This window comes from Paroedura picta, chromosome 1 (assembly GCF_049243985.1).
Source record: "Paroedura picta isolate Pp20150507F chromosome 1, Ppicta_v3.0, whole genome shotgun sequence".
NCBI lineage: Eukaryota > Metazoa > Chordata > Lepidosauria > Squamata > Gekkonidae > Paroedura > Paroedura picta.
The window spans coordinates 40,266,265-40,290,950 of NC_135369.1; the positions used below are offsets into that span (position 1 = coordinate 40,266,265).

The following is a 24,686-nucleotide window of genomic DNA, read 5'->3' on the forward strand; positions in this document are numbered from 1 at the left end:
TAAGACTCAGCATGGGTTTTGCAAGAACAAGTCATGTCAGACCAATGTTATCTCTTTTTTCGAGAAAGTGACTACCTTGCTGGATTGGGAATGCTGTGGACATAGTATATCTGGATTCCAGTAAAGCTTTTGACAAGTTTCCACATGATATTCTTGTGCACAAGTTGGTAAAATGCGGTATGGATCCTAATTCTGTCAGGTGGATCAATAACTGGTGGCAAATCTTACCCAGAGGGTACTTGTTAATGGTTCAGCATCTTCTTGGAAAAGAGTGACAAGTGCAGTACCCCAAGGATCTGTCCTGGGGCCTGTGTTGTTCAACACATTTATAAATGATTTGGATGAGGGATTAGAGGGGCTACTTATTAAATTTGCAGATGATACTAAGCTGGGAGGGGTAGCCAACACAAGACAGCAACACAATACAGGATGATCTTGATTGGCTCGAGAAGTGGGCTAAACTGAATAAAATGAAGTTCAATAGGGACAAATGTAAAGTTCTGCATTTAGGTAGGAAAAACCAAATACACCAATATAAGATGGGGGAGACTTGTCTTGGCAGTAGCATGTGCGAAAAGGATCTAGGAGTCTTAGTAGACCATACATTGAACATGAGTCAGCAGTGTGACTTACTGGCTAAAAAGGCAAATGGGATTTTGGGCTGTATCAAACGGAGTATTGTGTTCAGATCACGGGAGGTGATGGCACCGCTTTACTCTGCTCTGGTTCGGCCTCACTTGGAGTACTGTGTTCAGTTTTGGTTACCCCAATTGAAGAGGAATGTTGACAAACTGGAACGTGTTCAGAGGAGGGCAACAAAGATGGTGAGGGGTTTGGAGACCAAGACTTATGAAGAAAGGCTGGGGGAGTTTGATCTGTTTAGCCTAGAGAAGAGACGACTGAGAGGTGATCTGATAACCATCTTCAAGTATTTAAAAGGTTGCCATATGGAGGATGGAGCAGAATTGTTCTCTCTTGCCCCAGAGGGACAGACCAGAACGAATGGGATGAAATTAATTCAAAAGAAATTCCATCTAAACATCCAGAAGAAGTTCCTGACAGTTAGAGCGGTTTCTCAGTGGAACAGGCTTCCTCTAGAGGTGGTGGGTTCTCCATCTTTGGAAAATTTTATACAGAGGCTAGATAGCCATCTGACGGAGAGGCTGATTCTGTGAAGGCAAAGGGGTGGCAGATTACAGTAGATGAGCAATTGGGATGTGAGTGTCCTGCATAGTGCAGGGGATTGGACTAGATGACCCATGAGGACACCTCCAACTCTATTATTCTATGATTCTATGATTGTATGATTCTATATCAATCCTTCATTGTAAACACCCCTACTGAAGAGTCACAGCCGTCATCCAAATGTTGTAGGTATTACTCCACAAGAAAAGGGTGCAAGAAGGTAGAGTGAGAGGAAAAACAAGGAGCTAGTATCTACCAGCTCCTTGAAGATCCAAAGGCTGGGGTCTCAATATCTAGGTAGAGTTTTGATTTTGTCAGTTGAAGACTTAGCAGCTACGCACAAATGGAGGACTTGGAGCCATTCAATACGATACTTGGGAATCAGACATTGTCCCCAGTTATAGTCTTTTCATTTCATGGTTGGAAGTGGGGGTATTTCACTTCCATTCATCATACAGTAAGTGAATTGCTAAGAACCTTCATGATATTTCCAGGTTTCACCTGAATTTGGGGAGGGGGGGAGCAGACAGTGTCTACTCATCCTTGCAGCATGCTCTGCAAAAGTGGGGTTTGGGATATGGAAGGTTGAGAAGATTTTCTCTTGATTAGTTGAACTTTTTGAGAAGATTGGAATCTAACATCATCTGTTAGTTGTCAGGTCTCATGAAAAAGCACAATCTCTTTGTAGGAGATTTGTACTTCCAGGCAAGGCTATGAATACCCCAAAATAAATAGTGGCAACATGAAACATTTTAAAGAATAGTGTAATTGAACATCTGTTGATTGTATACCTGCTGATCAAGGATAATGCACCATGATTCTTCTTCCTAGCTTGATTGTTATTTCTTTTATTTCCAAAAGTAATTCCAGTAAAAGACAGGCAAAATCACCTAAAAATTGAAGTCATATAGATATAAAACGTTTTATAAGATCTTCTGAAATGAGGACTGGTTGCTGTTAATTATTCTGCATAACCCACTTCCTAGATTACTGAGCCAATTTCTGGGAAGCCTCATAAATACTTGAGCATCATGTATGAACACACCCTAAGACAGTAAATTTGTAGGGGAAGACTAACAGAACATTTGTTCTGAGGAAGCCATCACAGAAATCACTGGAGATGTCTCTCCATTTTTGTAGTTCTGTGAAAGACTCAGCCATTGAAAAGGTTCTGGGAGGGAAATGAATGCTCTTTCTTACTAGGATATTCACTTCCTACCTGAGTCACAATGATGACATAAAGCCTGTGCATGGTTTAATTTGCTCTCTGGGCCAATTTTCTGACCCTGAATGGAACGTAAGTAACAAATGAGTCTTGTATTGACCTTCAACACACAAATGAATTTAATGAAGAGATAAGATTAGTCATGAGTAACTTTCTCCTCTCAGAAAGTAGTCTGGGGAAAGGGAATAACAATCCTTTGCTTCTTTCAGAATTATTCTGCTTAGAAATGCCAACTGCCAGATTTTCAACAATATTTACTTCCTTGATAGAACCAAAGGCAGAATCTTGGTGGGCAAAATGCAAAGTCTAACAGAACAACTATCAGACTAGGTGAAGCAAGCAACTTGGCAACTCTGGGCAACTCTTGTTAAAACAGTACAAAAATTGGATTCCCAAAGTTGATAAAAGGCCATAGGAGCACTGTCTCTCCCCCCTCCAAAAAACACAAACAACCCCAGTTTTGTTACTTAGGTAGAGGAAAAGCACTGTCGATAGATGCAGTGATGGCTGCTGGAGTGGAGAAGGAGAGTCAGTCTTTCCCTTTCCAGTTCTCTACAGTCTTGATGGAAATCTAGATTGTTATTGCAACGTCATTGTCATTGCAATGCTGTCTGATACTTTTAACTGGAGATGTTAAGGATTGAACCCAGGTCCTTCTGCTTGTTTTCAGCTGCTTTCCCATGGCCCCACCACCAAACCTTTGGTAGTATCTCACATTTGGCATATAGTATCAGTCAGAATTGGACTGGCAAGTAATACAGGACAAGAGGCCTGCAATGGCACTCAGCACTTGAAAGTTCAGACATATGCAGAGCAAAAATATAATAATCAGTATTTGAACATTGTCTCAGAAAAAACTGTAGATCAATTTTCATTCCATCAATCCAACCTGACCAGTCACATTTTAAATGTTGTAAAATTTTGACATCGATATCAAAATTTTAAAATTTGGCAACTCATCTGATTTCAAAATTTTGTGGCATTTCTAATCATCTCACTTTCCAGTGCTCAATTCCTGAATCCTGAACAACAGCCAGTAAGGAATCCCTCGTCTACCTTCATTTCTCATTCTTGATGGGAAAGTAACTTTTAAATTGTATTTAGCAACTCTGCAGGGAGGACTGAAGACCTGGGGGGAAAGGAATAAGTGAACAGCAGGTTAAGCCCTATATTTCATTACTGCAGTTATTATTCTGTGGAGGATTGTAAAGGTTAAGAAGTAGAAATTGCATTTTTAGTACACATTTTTATCTGGCTGTTTCCCTCCCCCAACTATCTTTCCCCCAATCTCTCCTTTTGTAATGCACTGCAGGATAGACACTGGTGGTTCAGCAGGAGGAGAAAAATTCTGTTTCACTTTCAGCATTTGAGGGGCAATTTGTAGTCAAGTTCAAAGTAATGAAATGGAAAGTCCTGATTCCACAACTGCCCACGTTTGTTCAGAACATCTCATTGCACCTTAATCTTGCCCTTCCCACTGACTTTTATGAGGTTTTCCTGTGTCAAGAAAAATCTCAGCTTTGAGAAATGGTGTGTTTATTGATCAGGTTGAAAAATGTCTTTGTCATCCTGTGTCATATTTCTTGATCGGAGACCTAGCTCTAGCTGCGTGCACAGAATTCTTAACAATAGAAAAGCACCAGTGCTTGATTGTCAGACTTAAGATGAAAGGATCCTGGCTGTTGTGATTGCAACCTCTGCTCAGAAGATGAAGCAGGTACAGATACAACCAAATATTTTGGTCTGACCATTGAGTTTGAAATGTATGCAGGCTGCTGTGTTGCCTGCTGAGCGGGTAGGCCCATTGTCTGCTTTGACACTCAGCTGATGGAGCTTGTTCAGCAACATTTATCACGTTCTTTGGGGTCCTGTCCCTATATGTGGGTGGAGTGACATATTTTATTCCCCCAGGGGGATCAGGATAGCTTATAACAAAGTTAAAATACATAATGTTTAAATGTAATTTCAGTTTTAAAATTCAGTTTTAAAATTTATCCTAATCTATTTGTCCAGAAACCTATGGCTGCCTCCTCTTTAGACAAAATATTGAGATGGACTCCTGAACTAGGGGCCATGTGGTGTTCTTGGAGTCTTGTTTGCAGGTGGATTATCAAACAGGGAGGCCAGCATCTTCGTGATGTTATTTCTAACCTCAAACATAGGCCTGATGAAGCCACACTGTCTTGCTCGCCACAGCACTGATAAAGTTGTTATGACCAAGCAGGAATATCCGGGCTCTCTCAGCCTCACCTCCCTCACAGGGTGTCAGTTGAAGGGAGAGGAAAGGGACAGCGATTGTAAACCACTTTGAGACTCCTTCTGGTAGAAAAAAGCAGCATATAAGAACCAACTCTTCTTCTTCTTCTAATTGTTTTTTAAGGAAAGTGTAACACATCCCTTTCACTTTTAAAAAAGAAATTGCCAAGATGAGAGGGAAAGGGCAGGAGAAAAGAACAGAGTCAAGGCAGTCTTGGTGAGTGTCCCTCCCACCACCATGGAGGGAGGGAGAAGAGAAATAGGAAGTGGCTGTAGGCAAGAAGGGCTAGTCTATATTTCTGACACTAATGCTACACTAATGCTGCATTAATGCTGATTAAGGTCCTTTATCTAACGCTAGCAGGGGCTCATGGGAATTGTAGTCCATGGACATCTGGAGGACCACAGGTTGACTACCCCTTCTTTAGGGCCCTGATCTCATTAGGCAGAGCATTCCACCAGCTCTGGCCCTGGCCAAGGCCTATTTCACTTGTTTGTGGACGGGGACCCTGAGCAAATTCTAGTGCTCATTAAGGAGTGTAATGGAAGAGATGGTCCCGTAGATACTGGACCATTGAGGGCTTTAAAGGTTAGCACCAGAACCTTGAACTTGATCCAGCCTCCAATCTGGAGCCAGTGCAGCTGGGAGAGCACAGGTAAATATTTGCTCTTCATTGGGTCCATTCAGCCAGCTTTTTTACTCGATCTTGCAGAGTTTTCTTCCTTATTGCAGCCACTGTCCCATGTGGCTTTTGTCCATGCAACTTCCAGGGTCCGCAGCATAGTTGCTTTTGGTAGCCAGAGAAAAACAAAACAAAACGTGCTTCCTTTCTCACCAGTAGAAAATCATATTTGATCCAACACATAAGTTTGTCAGACTTCAGATGAGAATGTCAACTTCCACTAGGCTTTGAATTTTTACTTGTAACTTGTAGATTTAAATGCTAGCATGAGCTTATTTGGGGACACGACTCTGTTAATGAGGTTTCACAGCCTGTGTAGGCTTTTGGATTGCAAAAGGGCTCTCCTTTCAACAATACTTCAATAGGTTCCTATGATACGGGCAACGGCTCACCCATTTGGTGGAGTCTATTCTAAGCTGATGCTCCATGCACTCTAGTACTATCCTGCGAGTACGTACAGTGGATCTGCCATAAGACCATTCAGCAATATAGGAAGAAGCACCCCATTGCTTAGACAATACAGGGTCATCTTTCTCTTCCAGTCACTTACAGTGCCTGCCCTTGCAGAGTAGTGTCAAAAGACAGAGACAATCTTTGTACACAGTCCATGGTAAATCAGAAAATTCTCCCCGTCTTCACACTATTATGCAGCCAGTCTGATTGGCTACACTGCAGCATAATGTCAATTTTCTCAGTGTGTTCTCCTTAACTGATTAAATTTCCAAAGTTGTATGGAGTAAAAGGGAGGAGACTACATTTGCTGTGAACAGCCATGACAAAAATCCATATACTGGGGCATTTCACACCTCATTTATTCATGGGGTGATAATTCATCTCAAATGTATTGGTGATTTTTCCAGAAACCTCATAAAACCTCCTTGTCTCCTTTTCTTGGTCAAGCCCTACCCCTCCTACGTGATTGCTAAATTCTCCATAGAGGAAGGGATAGAAACTTTGCATCCTTCATTTGAGAATAAATGTTCTTGCAACATTCCTAGAATTTTACCCCTTTCTTCCTGTGTGAAGGCATCTCTTTGGTTCCTCACTTTTTTGCTGCTTGGGGGAAATTATGATTGCTCCATACCAGTGCACTTAACATGCATCTGGTATATATCATTTGCATGCACCTGCTTGCTTTTTTTCAAAGGTGTTTTGCTTCTTTTTCGCTATTTGTAAAACTTTAAATAGCAGTAACACAGAAGCAAACCGGGGAAACCTGCCCCTGTATGAATACTCTGGTTATAGATCATCATAAGATAAAATGACAACTGATTTGATTGGGGGGGTGACTTTGAATCAAGTACATTTATATATATATATATATATATATATATATATATATATATATATATATATATATATATATATATATATATATATATATATATATATATATATATATATATATATATATATATGTACATATGTACATCAAGTACATCAAGTACATTTATATAATACACACATGCTTTTGGGAAAATTCTTGTATATTTAATAATTCAGGAAAAGGGGTGATTTCTGCAGCACCAGAGCAATTATATATTTTTTACATTTTAGTTTGAGTATGAATAGCAGAGCAAGTGGGTGATTGAAACAGACAATTTGTGTAATTTGCCAGTTGTTTGTGAGGAAATGTTGGGAACAGTATGTGTACGCATTCAGTTTGGTTCTAGTATTTGGTTATACGGAAGAAATATTTTAAAGGTGATTTGCTTTCTGATTGTTTCTTTCTCTAAGTAGGATTCAAAGGTGCTCATTACACTCAGCCTTTATTGAGAGCAGAGGCAGGGGGAGAAACTTCTTAGCAATACTAGATAATGCCCTGGGTAATCTCCCCTTCCTGCACAAGGTTGTTAAGCAAGTGACACTATCTTGACTCCAGACATTACCATATGATGTTGATTGTCTCAACTCGTCTTACTCTGTCTTTCAATCCAGTTCTGAGACTGAAACATCTATGATCATCCTGTTTCAGGAGATAAACACGGAGAGTATGACCCTGTGGATTGTCATGGACCTCTTGGGGGCTTTATTGACCATTTGATACTTCTGGGATCACCCAGCATGGATGAGAGACATGAGACCTCAGTGGATCCTCTCTTGCTTAACTTATCAGGCTGCTGCATGACATTTGTACACTGGGGTGGCACAGTGATCTGCTTTATCCTTGTGCTTTTAAACTTCTCCATAAAACTGTCAAGAGACACCCAGATCTATATCTCCTTTCCCTCTGAAGCAAGAATTGCACTGGATATTTTGAAATGTATCTTGAGTCATTTAGATGACAACTAATACACTGAAGCTGAATAATACTAAGGTGGGATTTCTGTTGACAGTACCATCTTACTGCATCCAACTGAAATCGATAGATTGGAGTAACTGCACGGGACTGTAAATTGTGGCATTTAGGACAAAGGTCCCCAAGAATGTTGACCCTGTAGGCACTTTTGGAATTTTGGAAATGGTAGTGGATCATTCCACAAAATAACTGAAATGGGTGGTAGGGCCCAAAAGTGGTGGAGGGTGGGGAGTAGGACAGAAAAAAATGATAGACTGTAGAGATACTATTCAACCTATTCTGAATGGTGGTGTATTTGCTCTTAAAATCTGATTTATACTTCTAGAGCACTCCGCCAATCCAGTATTGCTTATGAGTGCATAAGTAGTAGCCAGTGGCATGGGATTCCACTCCCACCCCCCAGCTATGGTGGTTTGCCAGATACATGTCCTTCTTGCTAAGGTATGATCCTGCTGATTAGGTCACCCAAAAAGTTGAGAAGAAGAGGGGTGGTACAGCAGAATGCAAACAATTCTGACCTGTGCCCTACAAACACACCATTTCAGTGTCAAGTACAAAAAGGGCACAAAATACTATAAAGGTCAGATTGTGTATACCACTTATAAATGCAAGACCTACAAATTGCACAAAATATGAGAAAATAAGCCAACATGAGAATAAGAGCCAAAATGCTACAATAAGATCTGTAGGTGTAACCTTTTGTATAAGTACTTCTGATAGGTATAATTTGTCATCTGAAGTCTGCATTGAGGATGACAGTAAGCTTATATAGTAGCTCTAAACCGCTAACTGATCAGATTACCACCGAGGATGGATGTCCATTGTGAATTGCATGTTAGGAAGAAGTGATTCTTTAAAAACCTCTATCTGTTTCCTGTATTTTTAAAAAAAATGTTTTTGTTTTCCTTCTCAGCTTGTTGGGGTTACCTACTCAATCTGTATTTTCAGGTTGCATTTCCCCCCATCTTTCCCCTTTCTAGGGACAGCAGTTTTTCTTTAAAAGTCATAATCTTGCTACTACAATCTACAGACATGAGTATGACCTCTGCTATGTATGTTGTATCAGGCTTGCCTTCAAAAAAATCTGCAAAAACATAAGCTGATTCAGAATATGAAAAAGACATTTTTTTTTCCAGAAGAGAAAAATGCAGTTGTTTTATTTTTGGACACACTTCAAATCCCCAGACCTTTAATAACCATGAATGGTCTAGTACTGAAATTTCTTGAGGCCTATCTCTTTCCATGTGTCTTTGACCAGCTTATAAGACATTGAGATGTCTTTCTGCATGTACTCCTCTGAAGCTTCTTGTGAACTGTTTGAATATTAGCAATGCTGTATTTTTATTAGAATTGAATAAATAAATCAGTACACAGAGTAATTCTGAAAAGTAGCAGTCAGATAAGGACCTCATGAAGAGTTTCTATGGAACTCTGACAGGGGTAGTCAAACTGCGGCCCTCCAGATGTCCATAGACTACAATTCCCATGAGCCCCTGCCAGCGAATGCTGGCAGGGGCTCATGGGAATTGTAGTCCATGGACATCTGGAGGGCCGCAGTTTGACTAGCCCTGCTGTAGAATTTCAAATGGCTTCCATGCTGAAGTAGAAGAGAGCTGGTTTTTTGGTACTCCACTTATACAATCTGAAGGAATCTCAAAGTGGCTTAAAATTGCCTACCCTTCCTTTCCCCACAACAGACACCCTGTGAGGTAGGTGAGTCTGAGAGAGCTCTGAAAGAACTGGCTCTATGAGAAGTGGGGAATCAGACTCAGTTCTCCAGATTAGAGGTTGCCACTCTTAACCATTACACCAAGATGACTTTGAGTGTGACTGTTCCTACAGAAATGCTTCATGAGTTCCTTATGTTCAGGCTATTGACCCAGTTAGCTTATTCTCTATAGACAGAGGTCAGAGGAGAAAAAGGACCCCCAATGACACAGAGGCCATTTTTGGTGTACATAGGTGAACAGATTTGCAGAACTGCAGTTGCTTAATCCTTGAAATTTGCCTTTGTAGGGAGAAGAGTCATAATATTCTCAAGAAGAGGCAGGAAACCAGTCCTTTATCATTCTTTGCAGAATATGGCTGTTGTTATGTGATTTGTAAGCTAGCAGTTTTTCCTGAGACACGGAGAATTAATAATCCAAATAGTAACTTCTGTATAGGCAAATCCTGCTTGATTTCAGTCCTATCAGCATCCGAATGCAGCTTGGGTCATAGAAGTGGTTTCTCCAGCCAGGTAGAAAGGACAGAATGTTCTGACTGTAAGCAGATACACAGTGTTCATGAAGCTAGACTACCTTTGGAAGTAAGGTTCAACTAAAACTAGATATAAACAAATAGAAGTCCCTGGAAGTGTCATTGATAGTCATTACAGCTGTTTTGATATAAGTCTTTGCTGATCTATTTGACTGGGCATGAGCCTTCTAATTTTACTTGGAATGTGACTTTAGCTATAATGTTTGTGGCCAAGAGATGTGCAGAAAAAAAGAAATCACCACTGAGATACATTTCCAAGCAAGGTTGACATACTTTGACTGGGAAATTCCTAACCATGTTTTGTGTGCTCAGAACCTTATGAAATATATTGAGGAGAAATTCAACAGGAGTGGGGAAGGTATGGGAAATTTTCCATGCAGTGTAGAAGAAGAACTGGTTTTTCATACCATGCCTTTCACTACCTGAAGGAGTCCCAAAACAGCTTGCAAATACCTTTCTCCCTACAATAGACACCCTGAGAGGTGGGACTGAGAGAGCTCTAACAGAACTGCTCCAAACCCACTTTTTGATTTTCAGGTTGACAACAATCCCAAGTGGCTTATCTGTTTGATTTAGAAAATGTGTGGTTTGCTGTTCATCAGATGATGTTTGCAAAACATGGTACTTAAAAGAACAAGTTACCATAAAGCAATACAGAAAACTTTTTTTTTTAAAAACTAAACAACAGTATTTTAAAAATATATCAAGAAATCACCAAGCATCCTTGATGAATCAACCATTCTTCAAGGATTTATCAAAAGCACCAACATCTAGGATCCAGCTAATCAGAATAAAAAGCTGGTTCTGTATACTGGGGGCTGCCAAGAAGAAAAATATCTCAGTGGTATCTGTGTAAAATCAGGTGGGTCCGTCAAGAGATCAGTCCCATCAGCTGTTTTAATCCAAGAGGGTCCATATTTCAATGGCAGATATTCTGCTTGGCATGCCGATGGTCCCAGGTTCAATCCCCAGTTAAACAGAGCTGGTCGGAAGGGATTGTGAAAGGCCTGAGGCCAGAGAGAGCAGTTGCCAGTCTCTGTTGCCAGTACTGAACTTGATGGACCAAGGTTTTGATTCAGTATAAGGCAGCTTCATGTGCTCAAGACCATAAAGGGCAGTAAAACACAGCACCTTGATGTTAGGTTGGAAGCATATTGGTAACCAGAGGAACTTCCACAAGACCTGTGTTACATCCTCCCTGCGGCTAATGCCAGAAATCAATCTGCAGGCTCGGATTAGAGATGGGCAGAGGGAGGAGAGTGCTGAGAGAGAGAAGAGATCAAGAGGGTGAAGAATAAAGAAATATGATTGGATTCTAAAATGAAAGTTTCTGTTTCGGAACCTGAGGACATTTATGGAATTGGGATATAACAGGTAACATTCAGTTAGGTTACAGCACTAGCTTTTCCCTCCCCCTCGTGCCCCAACACCCGTTCTGCAACGTTGCTTCTTTTTTTGTTTTACTTTTATAAGAGTCATTATTTAGAAATGAAGTATTCCGCCTGTCTCCTGTGGAAACCAAAATCAATAATTGCTTTAGTCAGTATTTTTAAATGAACACTGCAAGATACTTCATTAAGCTATAACTGCCCAGTTACAGATGCTTTTTCAATAATAATTAAAATGGATAATAGCATCTGAAGTGGTTACTTGCCTTGATGAAGGGGACACGAGCCTGTGCAGATAAATCATTTATTTCCAATGATACCTCTAGAGTTTTGTTTTGTTTTTAATTGGAGATGCAGCAAATTTGTTTCTTCATTTCAGAGTATGAACCATTCCTGCCTGTAGCTCTTCTGGCTGATAGCCATGGGAACTTGAGAGGGTTTGTTGTGCCCTGAATTGAAGCCGTGTGGATTTAACTAAGACTTTTGGCCCTGATGGTTAAGAGTACCAACCTTCTCTGCACCCAATTCCAGGATGTATATTGGAATATATTCTGCCTTAGAGTGGTTTTCTGTTTTCTAAAACTCCCCGTCTGTTTATGTGATCATTTATCCTGGGATTAAGAAACTCTGAACTCACCTTTGCCTCCAATTTTGCTACATTGTCAAGGTGTGAATTGGAGGCTGAAATAAGCTGGGAGGAAGTGAACAACCCCTGACAAGGTCAGAGGATTTGACTCACTTCTTCCTTTTATATTAGGATCAATGTTCATGTAAACAATGACAGTTTTGGTCACTTCCACTGGGTAGAGCTCATAGTGTTTTCAGACAGCATAGTGATTTGTGTATAATCCAGGACAGTGAGCAAACCAGAGTACACTTGCAACACTTGACATTCTTAGCTTCGTGCGGTTGGCATTGTCTGAGAATAACATCATTGAGTTAGCAATCTCTGAATCCTGATAGTGTAAACAAGTTCTTGCCATAGAGGAATTTTTTTACAAACCTAGCAATAGTAGAGCACCGTCCATTTGATGGAAGTCAGTGAGTTGGAATATGAGACTTTTGTCAGTCAAGGTTTGACAGCCACTATTCTGTCTGCTTGTCTCTTTGTGGACCATTACATTTTCTTACCTGATCACCACTGTACAGGAGGATGCTTGAAAGGATTCTGTATTAAAGCTCAGTGGCTCTGTTGCAACAATTCGTCAGATATCAATGTGCAGACCTGCTGAAGCCATGTACCGAAGGTGCCTTATTGATGTTTCAGCATTTCAGCAGCTTTTCCAGTTAAATCTTGACATTTACACTGAAAAGGGGATTGCCTCTTCCGCATGTGGTAGAAATACAAAGGAAGCTCAGGCCCTTCTGCATGTCTCCCTTGCTTGGATTGTGGTCATGGGTACAATGTATGAACCCAACATGGATCAATGTGGGCCCAGGTGTGGCATGGTGGTTGAAGTGCTAGACTAGTAACAGAGTGGTCCAAATCTCCATTCAGTCATGAAGTTCACCTGGCAATTTTGGACTAGATGCTGTTTGTTCATTAAGAAAACATATAGGTATAGGTGCCCGCTCCAGAGACCGGCGCAAGGCAACTCACCAGTAATAAACTATACAACAAGATCAAAAACTGTGGTCCAAAGAATATCCACTATTGAAACAATCCATAAAGCCACAAAATATCCTTCTGACTGCAAACAGATCATGATAACAGCAATAAAAGACAGAACCCTGCAATTAAAAACCTGGGTTTAGAAATGGCTTGCTGCCTAAAGGTCAGTAGGGTAGGTGCCAAGTGAGCCTGGAGGGAACAGGCATTCTAAAGGCCTTTCTGGAAACCTTTTTCTGAGGTCACCATCCAACTAAGGCAAGGGCCTAGAGTGCTTGGGAAGAGGATCTTAACTGGTCATCTGAACGGTACAGGAAAAGGCCTGTAAGGCCTGGATAAGAACTTTGAATTGTGCCTGAAAGCAAATGGAAAGCCAGTGTAGATTTCTGTATAAGGGTGATAAGTTCCTTGTGTCTAGTAACAAACAATATCCAGTTCATGAAAATAAAGGGAAATGGGAGGGAATCTTGCAGAGTGCTAGAAGTAGAGGGGGTTTTATAGGCCATCTAATCCGCTCTCCTTATCAAACGCTTCTTAAAGGAACAGCAGGAAATAAACATAAGAGATGGATACTTTAAAAAAACAACAACATACTATTCTCAGCATGTGTAAATTTATTTATTTATTGTGATTTATACCCCTCCCCTCCCAGAAGGCTGACTTGGGGGGGGGGGTAGTGTCATTTTAAAAACACATAGGTAACTATCCAGTCAAGCTGGGTTACTATACATCTGTGGATCTCATCAAGGATCAATAAACGTCAAACAACCGGGATGAAAGGGTGATATCAAGTTCATGGGAAGCCAGAAAACGTGGCTGGTGGGATGCATTCTGCCTTGTAAGCCACAAATTGTACAGGATTGGCTATGGGAATTGTTCCTTCCTCATGCAGTCCTGTAGAAATTACACTAAGAAAACCAGATTGGGGGGAGCACAACACAGCATCTATTTTTTTTATATCTAAAAAGAGCTCCTGATTAATTTTTGTTTTGTTTTCCTTCTCACGTTTCTTTACAGCACCAAGGAAAGATTGGAGTTAAATTTAATGTTGGGACAGATGATATCGCAATTGAAGAGGTCAACGCAATCATTAACGATGGGAAATACCATGTAGTACGTTTTACAAGAAGTGGTGGTAACGCCACATTACAGGTGGACAGCTGGCCAGTAATAGAACGCTACCCAGCAGGTAAGGTCATAAATAAAGACTGTTAGAAATGGGGATAAGGATGAACAGCAGTGTGGTGATTGCCTTATGTACGCACACAGGATCTCGACTTCTTCCAGTCCAGTGTTCTTTTCCAGTGTGAAATGTCATGAATGTGTTGTCGCTTGCGATAATGGCAATAATTCTTAGTGAACAAAAAAAGGCTCAGACTGTCTTTTGCAAAATTTAATACATTAATGAAATTGAAGACATAGACATCAAGTCACTAAGCCAATTTCCCCCCCTTAAATTATTAGTTGACTGGTATACATAGAAGAAGAAAGGCTTTGACAAAAGCAGCACTAAGAGACAAAACAAAACGAAAATTCCAGAACTGGATGTTCAGAACAGTGGTATTAAGGAAAACATTGTCTGTGTTTATTTTATAACAAACCCTTTATAGCTTGTGGGGGAAATAACAAAATGCATTAAAGCAGTCACGGAAACCAAGAAAATGCTGCCTTGGAAGAAAAATGGGATTGATTTTAAGAGCATTTGCTTAGGCACAATAGCTGTGGTCTGCAATCCACTTCCTTTCGAGCTTTCTCATAAAAGCCAGCTTAACTTCCACGTTAATTTCCCAAATGAATGAAATTCTGGTTCTCATGAGATCAACTATTCTTTCATTTTAATGGGTTTTCCCCAATATGGTCAATGGTCCTATCTATGCAGATAGTCCTTTAGGCCTGTGGGAGATGACTGAAGATAAAGCTGAAAATGGAATATTATATAAGTCATGTATATTTTCCTCAGTTAAATCTCTATTAGTGCAATAACCAGTGTCTAGATTCTTTGGAGATTGGTCCCGGGGCTGAAACAATCCAGTCTTGTCATATACTGGCATGATGTCTAATGCAGCAGTAAGTATGCAGCAAGTGTACTATAATAGTCTGAAGTTATCAATAGAATTCTATTTGAAGACCAGGCCAAAGTGTTTTGTTTCCTCAAACAGAACCCGAGGTCCACAGATTGTGTCTCTGCATTGCATTGCAGAAGGGACAGATAGGGCCTGCACAGAAGACACACACACCAGAATACTTTTGGCAATCAAACAGACCCACAATATTTATTGAAATTGGGTAGTGTCAGCACAGCATGGGGTGAGATCCTGCCATCTCACGGTCAGCAGACCACAAGGAAGCCATAGGTCAGTGAGGCCACCAGAATTACAGAGCAACTCGATTTGCCAGGAGCAATGCTCCAACTTGCCAGCTGGAACCCATGGGGTTGACAAGTGGCTGAGGAACCCAGTGTGTATGGGCCTCTGTGGCCCATTATGCACGGAGTGGAAAGTCTGCATTCGGGGTGGAATGGCGGGGGCTAAAATCACCAATTATGCATGCTGCAGGCGGCAACCGGGTGCAGAGTCAACGTATGCCGCCAAAAAAGCCACATTAGAGAGATGCGGAAGAAAGTGGAGCTTCCTGGGACCAGGGCGAAACCAGAAGCGACTCCGGAGTATCTGCGCGCATAATCGGATACTCTGGGTTTTGCCGCCGTTGTGTTCCGTCCCATGCATAATCGGTTTGCTTCGCTTCTTCCTCCTCCTCGTTCTCCATGCCACCGTTTCAGCGGCCGTGCATAATAGGCCTGTGTGGTTCCCCTCTTGCCATTTGGAAATGCAAGTCTCCCAGGCCTCACCTGCCAGCTCAGCAACTGCACAGCTTCTTAAGGCAGCCCCCATCCTGTGGAGTCTGGTGTACAGGCTCAGACTCCCCCCCCCCCAAAGGATCTTCACCACCACAATGGTGCACAAATTGTGTCTCTAGCATTCTCTGCAGCACTGCAAAATGCTTTCATATACCCCTCTCCTACTGTGTACTGATTTCCTTTGGTTGTGTTGTTATTTCTTCATGGTAATAAGATGTTGTCGAGTTATTTGAACTAAGCATAGATGTGTGCATGTACATGAAAGCTTATTCTCAGAATTAAACTTTGTAGGTCTTAAGGGTACCACCGAACTCTAACATTGTTCTGTTGCTTCAGACCAATATGGCTACACACTTGAAGCTCAGCATAGTCTTGTTACCCTCTCATGACTAAAATATATGACAAAAAATTACCACTGAAATATTATTTGATTAATATCTGCAAAGAATCACCAGATGCCACCAGTCAGAATTTGGTCACATCAATGGTAATTAGATCTTATTCCTGTGATTGGACTCTTAATTATTGATAGTGATAGGTGGGAGAAACTGGCAAACTGAGCTAATCAGAAAATAACTCATTTTCCTTTGAGCCAAAATCCATAACTTGGAAACACTCTCAGCAAAATATTACTTGAATGATAGAGTTCCATGTTGAAGTTATGATACTGTTCTGCATTGCCTAAACCTTATTTGCAATATTGTGTCCAGTCTTGGGCACAGCAGTTTAAGAAGGATATTGAAAAGTTAGAGTGTGTTCAGAGAAGGGTGACTAAGATGGTTAGAATTCAGGCCTTGCAAGGAAAGGTTGAGAGTTGGATATATGGATCTTGGAGAAGATGAGGGCAAGCAGTGATATGATAGCTGTGTTTAACTATGTTAAAAAGTAGACGTGTTGAAGAGTGGGCCAACTTTTTTTCTGCAGGTTTAGAGACAAGGACTAGAAATGGTGGGTACAAATTACAGGAAAGGAAGTTCCACTTAAATATTAGAAAGCATTTTCTGATGTTGAGGGCTGTTCATAGGTGGGATATGCTGCCCTGGAGGGTGGTGCAATCTCCTTCATTGGAAGTTTTTAGGAGGAGCACCTGTCAAGAGTGTGTGATTTTTAAGTCCCCAAGAAGGAGGGGGATGGATCCTTTGTGGTCTCTTCCAGCTCTTGGTGATTCTGATACTCTCCAGAAGCCTCCAAATCCTCTGTGAATCCCTGAATCCTGCCCTAACAACCTTTCTCATTGACCCGATGGTAGTTACACTGGCAGCAGAAGCAAGGGAGATCTCATTTGGAGCCTCCCTGAAACCCTTTCTTCTCACCCACTAAAATCACTGAATTGTTAGTTGTCAGAACTGCCAAAATCTCAAGGAAAGGCTGTTTTTTCTATGGGACTGGCACCTGAATTGTTTTCTGGTTTAGAAATAGCATGGCACAGAAAACATATTCCAAAATACCTCCAACACGATAATCTGCACAATACTGTAGCACATACATGGATTTCCATGTTCTATCTGCCCACTTATACTTCTGAGACCATTTCATGTATCTGAGGAATGAAACCCTAGTTCACAAAAGCATTGATCTATCACTCTATGAACAGCAAGACATACTGACTCACAGTCAGTTGGGGATGGGTGGGGAAAAGGATACCCCAATGTCTACAGAAGAGGGTATCTGTGTAGTCTTTAGTTGATTATTACCTCAAGTGCTTTGAAGCTCCTATTCATTAAGCCTTATTAGAGTTACTGTGGTTTCTGTCTTACACAGAATCATAGAATCATAGAGTTGGAAGGGGCCATTCAGGCCATCTAGTCCAACCTCCTGCTCAACGCAGGATCAGCCCAAAGCATCCTAAAGCATCCAAGAAAAGTGTTTATCCAACCTTTGCTTGAAGACTGCCAGTGAGAGGGAGCTCACCACCTCCTTAGGCAGCCTATTCCACTGCTGAACTACTCTGACTGTGAAATTTCCCCCCCCCCTGATATCTAGCCTATATCATTGTACTTGTAGTTTAAACCCATTACTGTGTGTCCTTTCCTCTGCAGCCAACGGAATAAAACAGCATCCTGCCCTCCTCCAAGTGACAACCTTTCGAATACTTAAAGAGGGCTATCATGTCCTCTCTCAACTTCCTTTTCTCCAGGCTTAACATTCCCAAGTCCCTCAACCTATCTTCATAGGGGTTGGCCCCTTGGCCCCAGATCATCTTTGTCACTCTCCTCTGTACCCTTTCAATTTTATCTACATCCTTCTTGAAGTGAGGCCTCCAGAACTGCACACAGTACTCCAGGTGTGGTCTGACCAGTGCCGTATACAATGGGACTATGACATATTGTGATTTTGATGTGATGCCCCTGTTGATACAGCCCAAAATGGCATTTGCCTTTTTTACCACTGCATCACACTGCCTGTTCATGTTTAGTTTACAATCCACAAGTACCCCAAGGTCTCGTTCACACACAGTGTTACGTAGAAGCGTATCCCCCATCCAGTAGGCATGCTTTTCATTTTTCTGACCCAGATGCAGAACTTTACACTTATCTTTATTAAATTGCATCTTGTTCTCATTTGCCCATTTTTCCATTGTGTTCAGATCTCGTTGAACTCTGTCTCTATCTTCCGGAGTATTTGCCAGTCCTCTCAATTTGGTGTCATCTGCAAACTTGATGAGTAGTCCCTCCACCCCCTCGTCTAGATCATTAATAAATATGTTAAAAAGTACCGGGCCGAGCACCGAGCCCTGAGGTACCCCGCTACTCACCTCCCTCCAGTCTGATGAAATACCATTGACAACAACTCTTTGAGTGTGGTTCTCTAACCAATTCCCTATCCACCTAACTATCTGAAAATCCAGATTGCAGTCCTTCAATTTATCCATCAGAACATCATGGGGAACCTTATCAAAAGCTTTACTAAAATCGCCATACATATGGCGAAATCAGTGGGATAAGCCATCTGCCCAGGTCAACTTGTAAATTCATGGCTAAGCAGCACTTTAACATGGCTTTCCAACACATTGTGCAAAGGGATTACTCTGGAACCTCCACTGTATAGTGTGGGATTCCTGGTCCACTGTTTCAGGTAATTTTACTCTGAGAGTGAGGAAATGGGCCAATGCACAGGTTCGCAGGTCGCTGGTGCAGTACATGAGAACATTCAGTTCACAAAAACTTGTCTGCTGAAACTGACTGATAGATGTGATGAACTAGGATTTGGAGAACATATATATACGTATGTATGTATGTATGTATGTATGTATGTATGTATGTATGTATGTATGTATGTATGTATAATCTTATTATTGCAATTGTAGGATTTGCTACAGTTCCACAGATGGTTAAATTCTTATGCAGAAAGAGAAAAATCTGGAAACTTTTCATAAACTGTTTGTTAAAAAAGTGTCTGCAGCCTTTCTGTTGGCTTTTAACAATCCCCATTGGAACTCCAAGGAGGCTTAATTAAAGCCAGGGTTTCAGCCATAACTCAGAGTCCCCCTGTGTGTGTTATTGCTTGGCTCAGGCCAATCACTCTCGGTCTTTAATTTTCTTTGAGGTTTTATCAGTATCATCATCTTGCAGAAGAGGAAAAGCTGCTGCTGCTGCTGCTTTCCCTCCAGGTCTCTGTTCAGTGCCAACTCCCTTTCCTCCTGGTTTTATATCCACTGATGATCTTGCTTGGGACCAAAGGCTTCTGACACATTTCCCTCAGTTCTGTATTCTCCCTCGCTTCTGTCCACACACAAGCACAATAGTACATCAGTGACTATTTGTACCCATTTAGACAACTACTGTTTTGTGTTACATTACTTGCAGCGCATCTTTCTCTTTACATGATGATGAAAATAATAGGGGGCACCATGTCCCGCTCCACCGTCTTCTGGTCCCGCTGCTTCCCCATTTGCCTGCAGTCTCTCTAGCCCTTTCACTTATTATCCTTTCACAGCCTAATGGGCTTGACTGGCATTTTTCTCCCGTGAACCTTGCGATCTGACACTTTTGTAATTAATCCCTTCTTCCTAATCCACGTTACTGCTATGAAAGAACACTGGCATATTATATCCAGATCTGTCAGGCTCCACACATGCTGTGTAGGGTCAAGGAATCAGAAACAATACTTGCTGTTATGAGAGGAAGAGATTTTCTCCCTCTCCCCTAATACGAAAACTAGAGGGCACCCAATGAAGCTGAGAGGCAGTAGACTCAGCACAGACCAAAGGAAATGCTTCTTTACTCAACGAGTGGTTAAAATATGGAATCTGCCGGCTGAGGATGCAGTGATAGCCACAAGCATAGCTTTATAAGGGAAACAGACAGATGTATGGATTTCAGGGCTATTGGCAGCTACTAGTCATTTGTAGCTAAAGGGACTGTCCACATTCAGAGACAGTCAACCTCTGAATACCATCTCCAGAAGGCAACATCAGGGGAAAGTCTGGTCCTGTGTGCATTGCTACTGGCCCTGCAGAGGAACAGTTTGGCTGCTGTGTGATAAAGGATGTTGGACTAGATGGACACGGTTCTTATTCAGGAGGACTCTTCTTATGTTCTTATGATTGTAGGTCTGTTGCAGTTTCACCTGTCTTATCTTTGTGTGTGGCAGTGTGTGAATCCTTGGCCTTGTGAGCTCTGACATAGAGCCCAACAGTCTTCTAACAATTCATTCACATGGTGATAGTCTTGTCACTTGAGAACTTTCCTCCTAATAGGAAATGTTGGTCTTATAAAAGGAAGAGACTATGCTAGCAGTGAATCATATGGCAATTTAAACTTCACATTACTAGATTGTTTTCTGATTTCCTTTCAACATCTGTGCCCCATTTTTGTTATTCATGGTAAATTCTACTTCTACTTCCCTTCTAGAAGTGGTTAGGAAACATTTCCTGGAGCTGTCTTTTTGTTTCCTAAGAAACTTTCCACTTCCCCCACCCAGTTGTGGGAGGAAATGACTTCTCAGTGCAAGTGCTAAACTGGGGGGGGGGGGGAATGCAGTGGCAACAGAGCAGACTTTAAGCCAGAATAAAAAAGAAATGAAGTTAATAGAAACACAATATAGCGAACCCATACAAAAGTTTACCTTCAGTGAAAATCAAAGCAATCGCTGAATATGCATGTACAAGTTGAATTCAAAGGTGCTTTCCCCAATGCAGCAAATGCATTCATACAAATGTAATTTAATACCATTCAGTACAGAGGTGCACACAAAAAAGAGAACTGAATTTGAAAAATGTTCTGCCATTTGTTCAGAAGTTTGTCTTGTGCAGGCTTGAAAGCTGCTACATTATGCATATGCACGTAGAACAGCATGAATGGCTGTTGTCCTTCCACTCATGATTCTTTGACTCCAACCTACAGTATTGTAGAGGGCTGTGCAGTTGTCACCTATCTCTGCCAGCTTGGATTCTTTTCAGGAGATACAAGCTGAGAATGAAATCATCTCCTGGTCAAGCCAAAGGATTAGCTTCCCGACCCATTCTCCACTGTGAGCTTTCTGTGACAAAAAGCACATTACATACTCAGTCAATCTGGCTTTATGCTTTACTTAATTCATTAACGTAATCACTTCCAGCAATGCTTAATTTATATTGGATTCATAATTACATTCTGCAGACAATCTAGTGGTTAGGATGTTTGGAGCCCACAGAACAATTATAAAGTTTTCACTGCTCTAATCATAACCATTTCAATTTGCAGGATTCTGTATCTGTCAAGAGCTTCTAGGGGTAAAACCAGGAATCTTCAGGTCTATGTTGTAGGGCCATGTGGGGTGAAACACCAAGACTTGTGAATTGGAGTCACTTGCACTATGATATCCTTTAGAACTCCAGTGTAAGTTCTCCACACAACCAGGCAGCCGGTCAGTATCTATTAGAAGATATTCTCTTGGGATATCATCTTATGTTATCAACTGAACTTTCAGCTCAGGTTTGTGCTTAACTGTATCTAGTGGCTGTCCTGTCCTCTTTAACTTCATAACCTCAAGCCAACATATACTCTCTGTAATAAACCCATAAACTATGGACAGTGTTTCCTAATAGTGCCTTGATGGGGGGGGGGGGGAATCTAATAACCCATTCTACTATAAGGCCTTAATCAGTAGTAATGCATTGACATGAAATATCAATGTTTTATTCTGTGAACTGCTGCGGGTTCCGAGGAAATGCGGTGGTATATAAATTAAAATAATAAACAATAAATAAATATCCTTCTGGGGATGTGGCAAAGCTGCTGTGTTTTCCCATCAATCACAATAAAACTTAATGGATATTTATGTAGCAATACAGCAATCTCATCAATTGAAGAGGTGTTCAGAATTTCATTTTAAACCTTACTGCCTTGGGGGTAAGAATGCTTTTGGACAGTTTGCTGAGAGAAAGCTTCTTCAGTGGTTGTATCCATGGATATGTTCATCCATACATGAGGGGATGGATCCATGAGTCCTAATCCTCATTTTCATGTTATTGCTTCAGTTCTCCTGACACTGTTCTGCCTCAACATATGAGAGAGATCCTGGCCAGCTCATTGGTTCAGGTGGGTAGCCATGTTGATCTGAAGCAGCAGAACACAGTTTGAGTCCAGTGGCTCCTTTAAGACTAACAGTTTTATTCAAGGTATAAGCCAGGGGTAGTCAAACGGCGGCCCTCCAGATGTCCATGGACTACAATTCCCAGGAGCCCCTGCCAGCAAATTGTAGTCCATGGACATCTGGAGGGCCGCAGTTTGACTACCCCTGGTATAAGCTTTTGTGCGCATGCACACTTCTTCAGTTACATGCACATGAAAGCTTTTACCCTGGATAAAACGTGATTGGTCTTCAAGGTAATACAAGATTAATTGTTGACAGCAAGCTTTTGATTTGTAGAGACATTGGCAAGTATTCTTTGCTTCACAATCAATGCAGCAAGTTAACTCATGGAGAGATTTAAGCCTTGAGGAAGCAGTGGCAATGGTGAGACTTTATATTCAGATCTCTAGACTAATTGATCCTTTGAGACGGCATCCTGGAAAGATGTCAGATCAAGGTTTTGCCACCAGTCTGTTCTGCCCAAAGGAAGGAACTGCAGTGAAACCAGCCATGACGGCACTGAAGCCCCTTTAGTCAGGTCAGATGTAATCTCTGATCCTTATCAATGTTCTGGCTTGAAACGAGTAAACTATGAACTTTCTGGCTATGGATTGGCCTCAGGTTGCTCCCCCTCTGCCTTGGCTTCATGTCATCTCTTCCTGCCCTCAAGTTTACAAGAACCAGGCCTGGCCAGGGGCTCAGCCATTCCAGCTCTCAGTCAACTGGCTCTCTACGGAGGTCTAGTGGTTCGACACCAGTTCCAGGCAGGCTAGGATTAGCCAGCCCACTGTTATTTGTTGCAGTACCTTTGGCCAAGTTACCGCTCACTTAACTTCCAGCAGTATGATAAACTTTCATTAGTGTTTTGACTGTCTGTTTTCTGCATGCCTATTTTTAAAAGGCCCTTGTTACCATGGTTTCTGTGTTTTAACTTACCCCTCCCATCTGCTTTGGAGTTTAATTAAGAATAAGCAAGATCAGCAGGTTAATTAAGAAGCCTCTTCATTTGAACTGTTCAGCTGATCCCTCCTTCTCAGAGACTGACAAAATTAGACATTTTATCATCTCTCCTTCGTGCAGTGCTGAACCTGATTAATTCTTTGCTGAGGCAAAAGGAACGGTTGTATTCACTCAGTTACCTGTTTGAAATCATTTGCTGTAGGCATGATCCGCATAATTTGGAGACATTTAGAACATATGTGGGACAATGTATCCTTGCTTTAGCAAAGTTACTTTCCCTTTTTTTTGTGTAGCCAATTTTTATCCTCCAAGCAGCTCAGGGAGCTTATGTGGTTCTCTGCTCTTCCATTCCATCATCACAACAACCCTGTGAGGTAGAACAAATCTGAGTCCAAAGGCAACTTTATGACCAAAGGACTCACATTTTGTTCTGCTACTTCAGACCAACATGGCTACCCACCTGAACCTATGAGGTAGAAGACTGGCCAACAGGTTATAATTTTTTTTCACTTCTGCACCTGATAGTGGTTGAATTGTGACATGCTGTTCAAGTGATGGCATCAATCAAACCTGAGACTCTTTGGGGATCTAACTAGATGCACTGGTGTCATTTAGAGGGTACCACTGGATTGCAAAACCAAGCAAGAAGTCAACAATTGTGGTAAGCACATTAACTAGAGGTAGCATTTACTGAAACACTCTTGCTCAGTAAGAGACACCTCTACTTATGGGAGACTCTCAAAAATCATAAAACTTGGACTATTCATGCATATCCCACTAAAAGAGATGGATTTTAATAGCTTGCATTCTAAGTAGAATGTGGAATTTCACATATATATATCCTTAGAAAACAATGGGAAGCAGCTTTTCAGACAGTTTCTTTAGATTTAGATCCCAAACAAACAAAAGGTCGCATTTCATCTCTAGAATATGCTCTAAAATCTGTTCCACTATATATTTCTGGTAAGGCCTAGAAGGAAGAGCGTGTCTCATGGCTTAAGTGCCACTCAGTGCTTAACAACCACTCAGGGCAGCTGCCCCTGAGTGCCTCCTCCACCAACCGGCATGCCTGTCTGTCCAGCAGCCAGCCAGTTGCCTTCCATCATCCACCCCTGACCACCCCCTCCTCCTTCCACTTCCCTCCAAGGCTCAGAGGCTACAGATCTCTGCTGCAGGAGATCTGCCCCTGCTGGTAAGTTCCCTGCCTGGGGATCTCCTGTCTGCAGCCTTTTCAAGTCCTGGGAGGAGGGAGAGACTATCCACAGAGTTCCCCCCCCCCCCAATCTAGCACCTGTTGTATTCCTGAATGCAGCGGGCTTTGTCCCTAGTAGTACAATATTTCTCTGTTAAAAAAGAATTAGTAATAAAAATACTACTGAAAATGCCATGTGCCAGACATGGTAGTAAGCG

The 24,686-nt window shown here is 41.5% G+C and overlaps 1 protein-coding gene across 42 annotated transcripts in view; it reads left to right on the forward strand.

Annotated features, from left to right (window-relative positions):
• Positions 1-24,686, forward strand: part of NRXN1 (neurexin 1) — a 1,166,434-nt gene that overhangs the window by 974,333 nt on the left and 167,415 nt on the right. For all 42 annotated transcript variants that reach the window (XM_077334531.1, XM_077334465.1, XM_077334492.1 and 39 more), the window contains one exon: positions 13,922-14,093. In XM_077334531.1, coding sequence (XP_077190646.1) covers positions 13,922-14,093 — 172 coding nt within the window. The remainder of the gene's footprint in view (positions 1-13,921; positions 14,094-24,686) is intronic.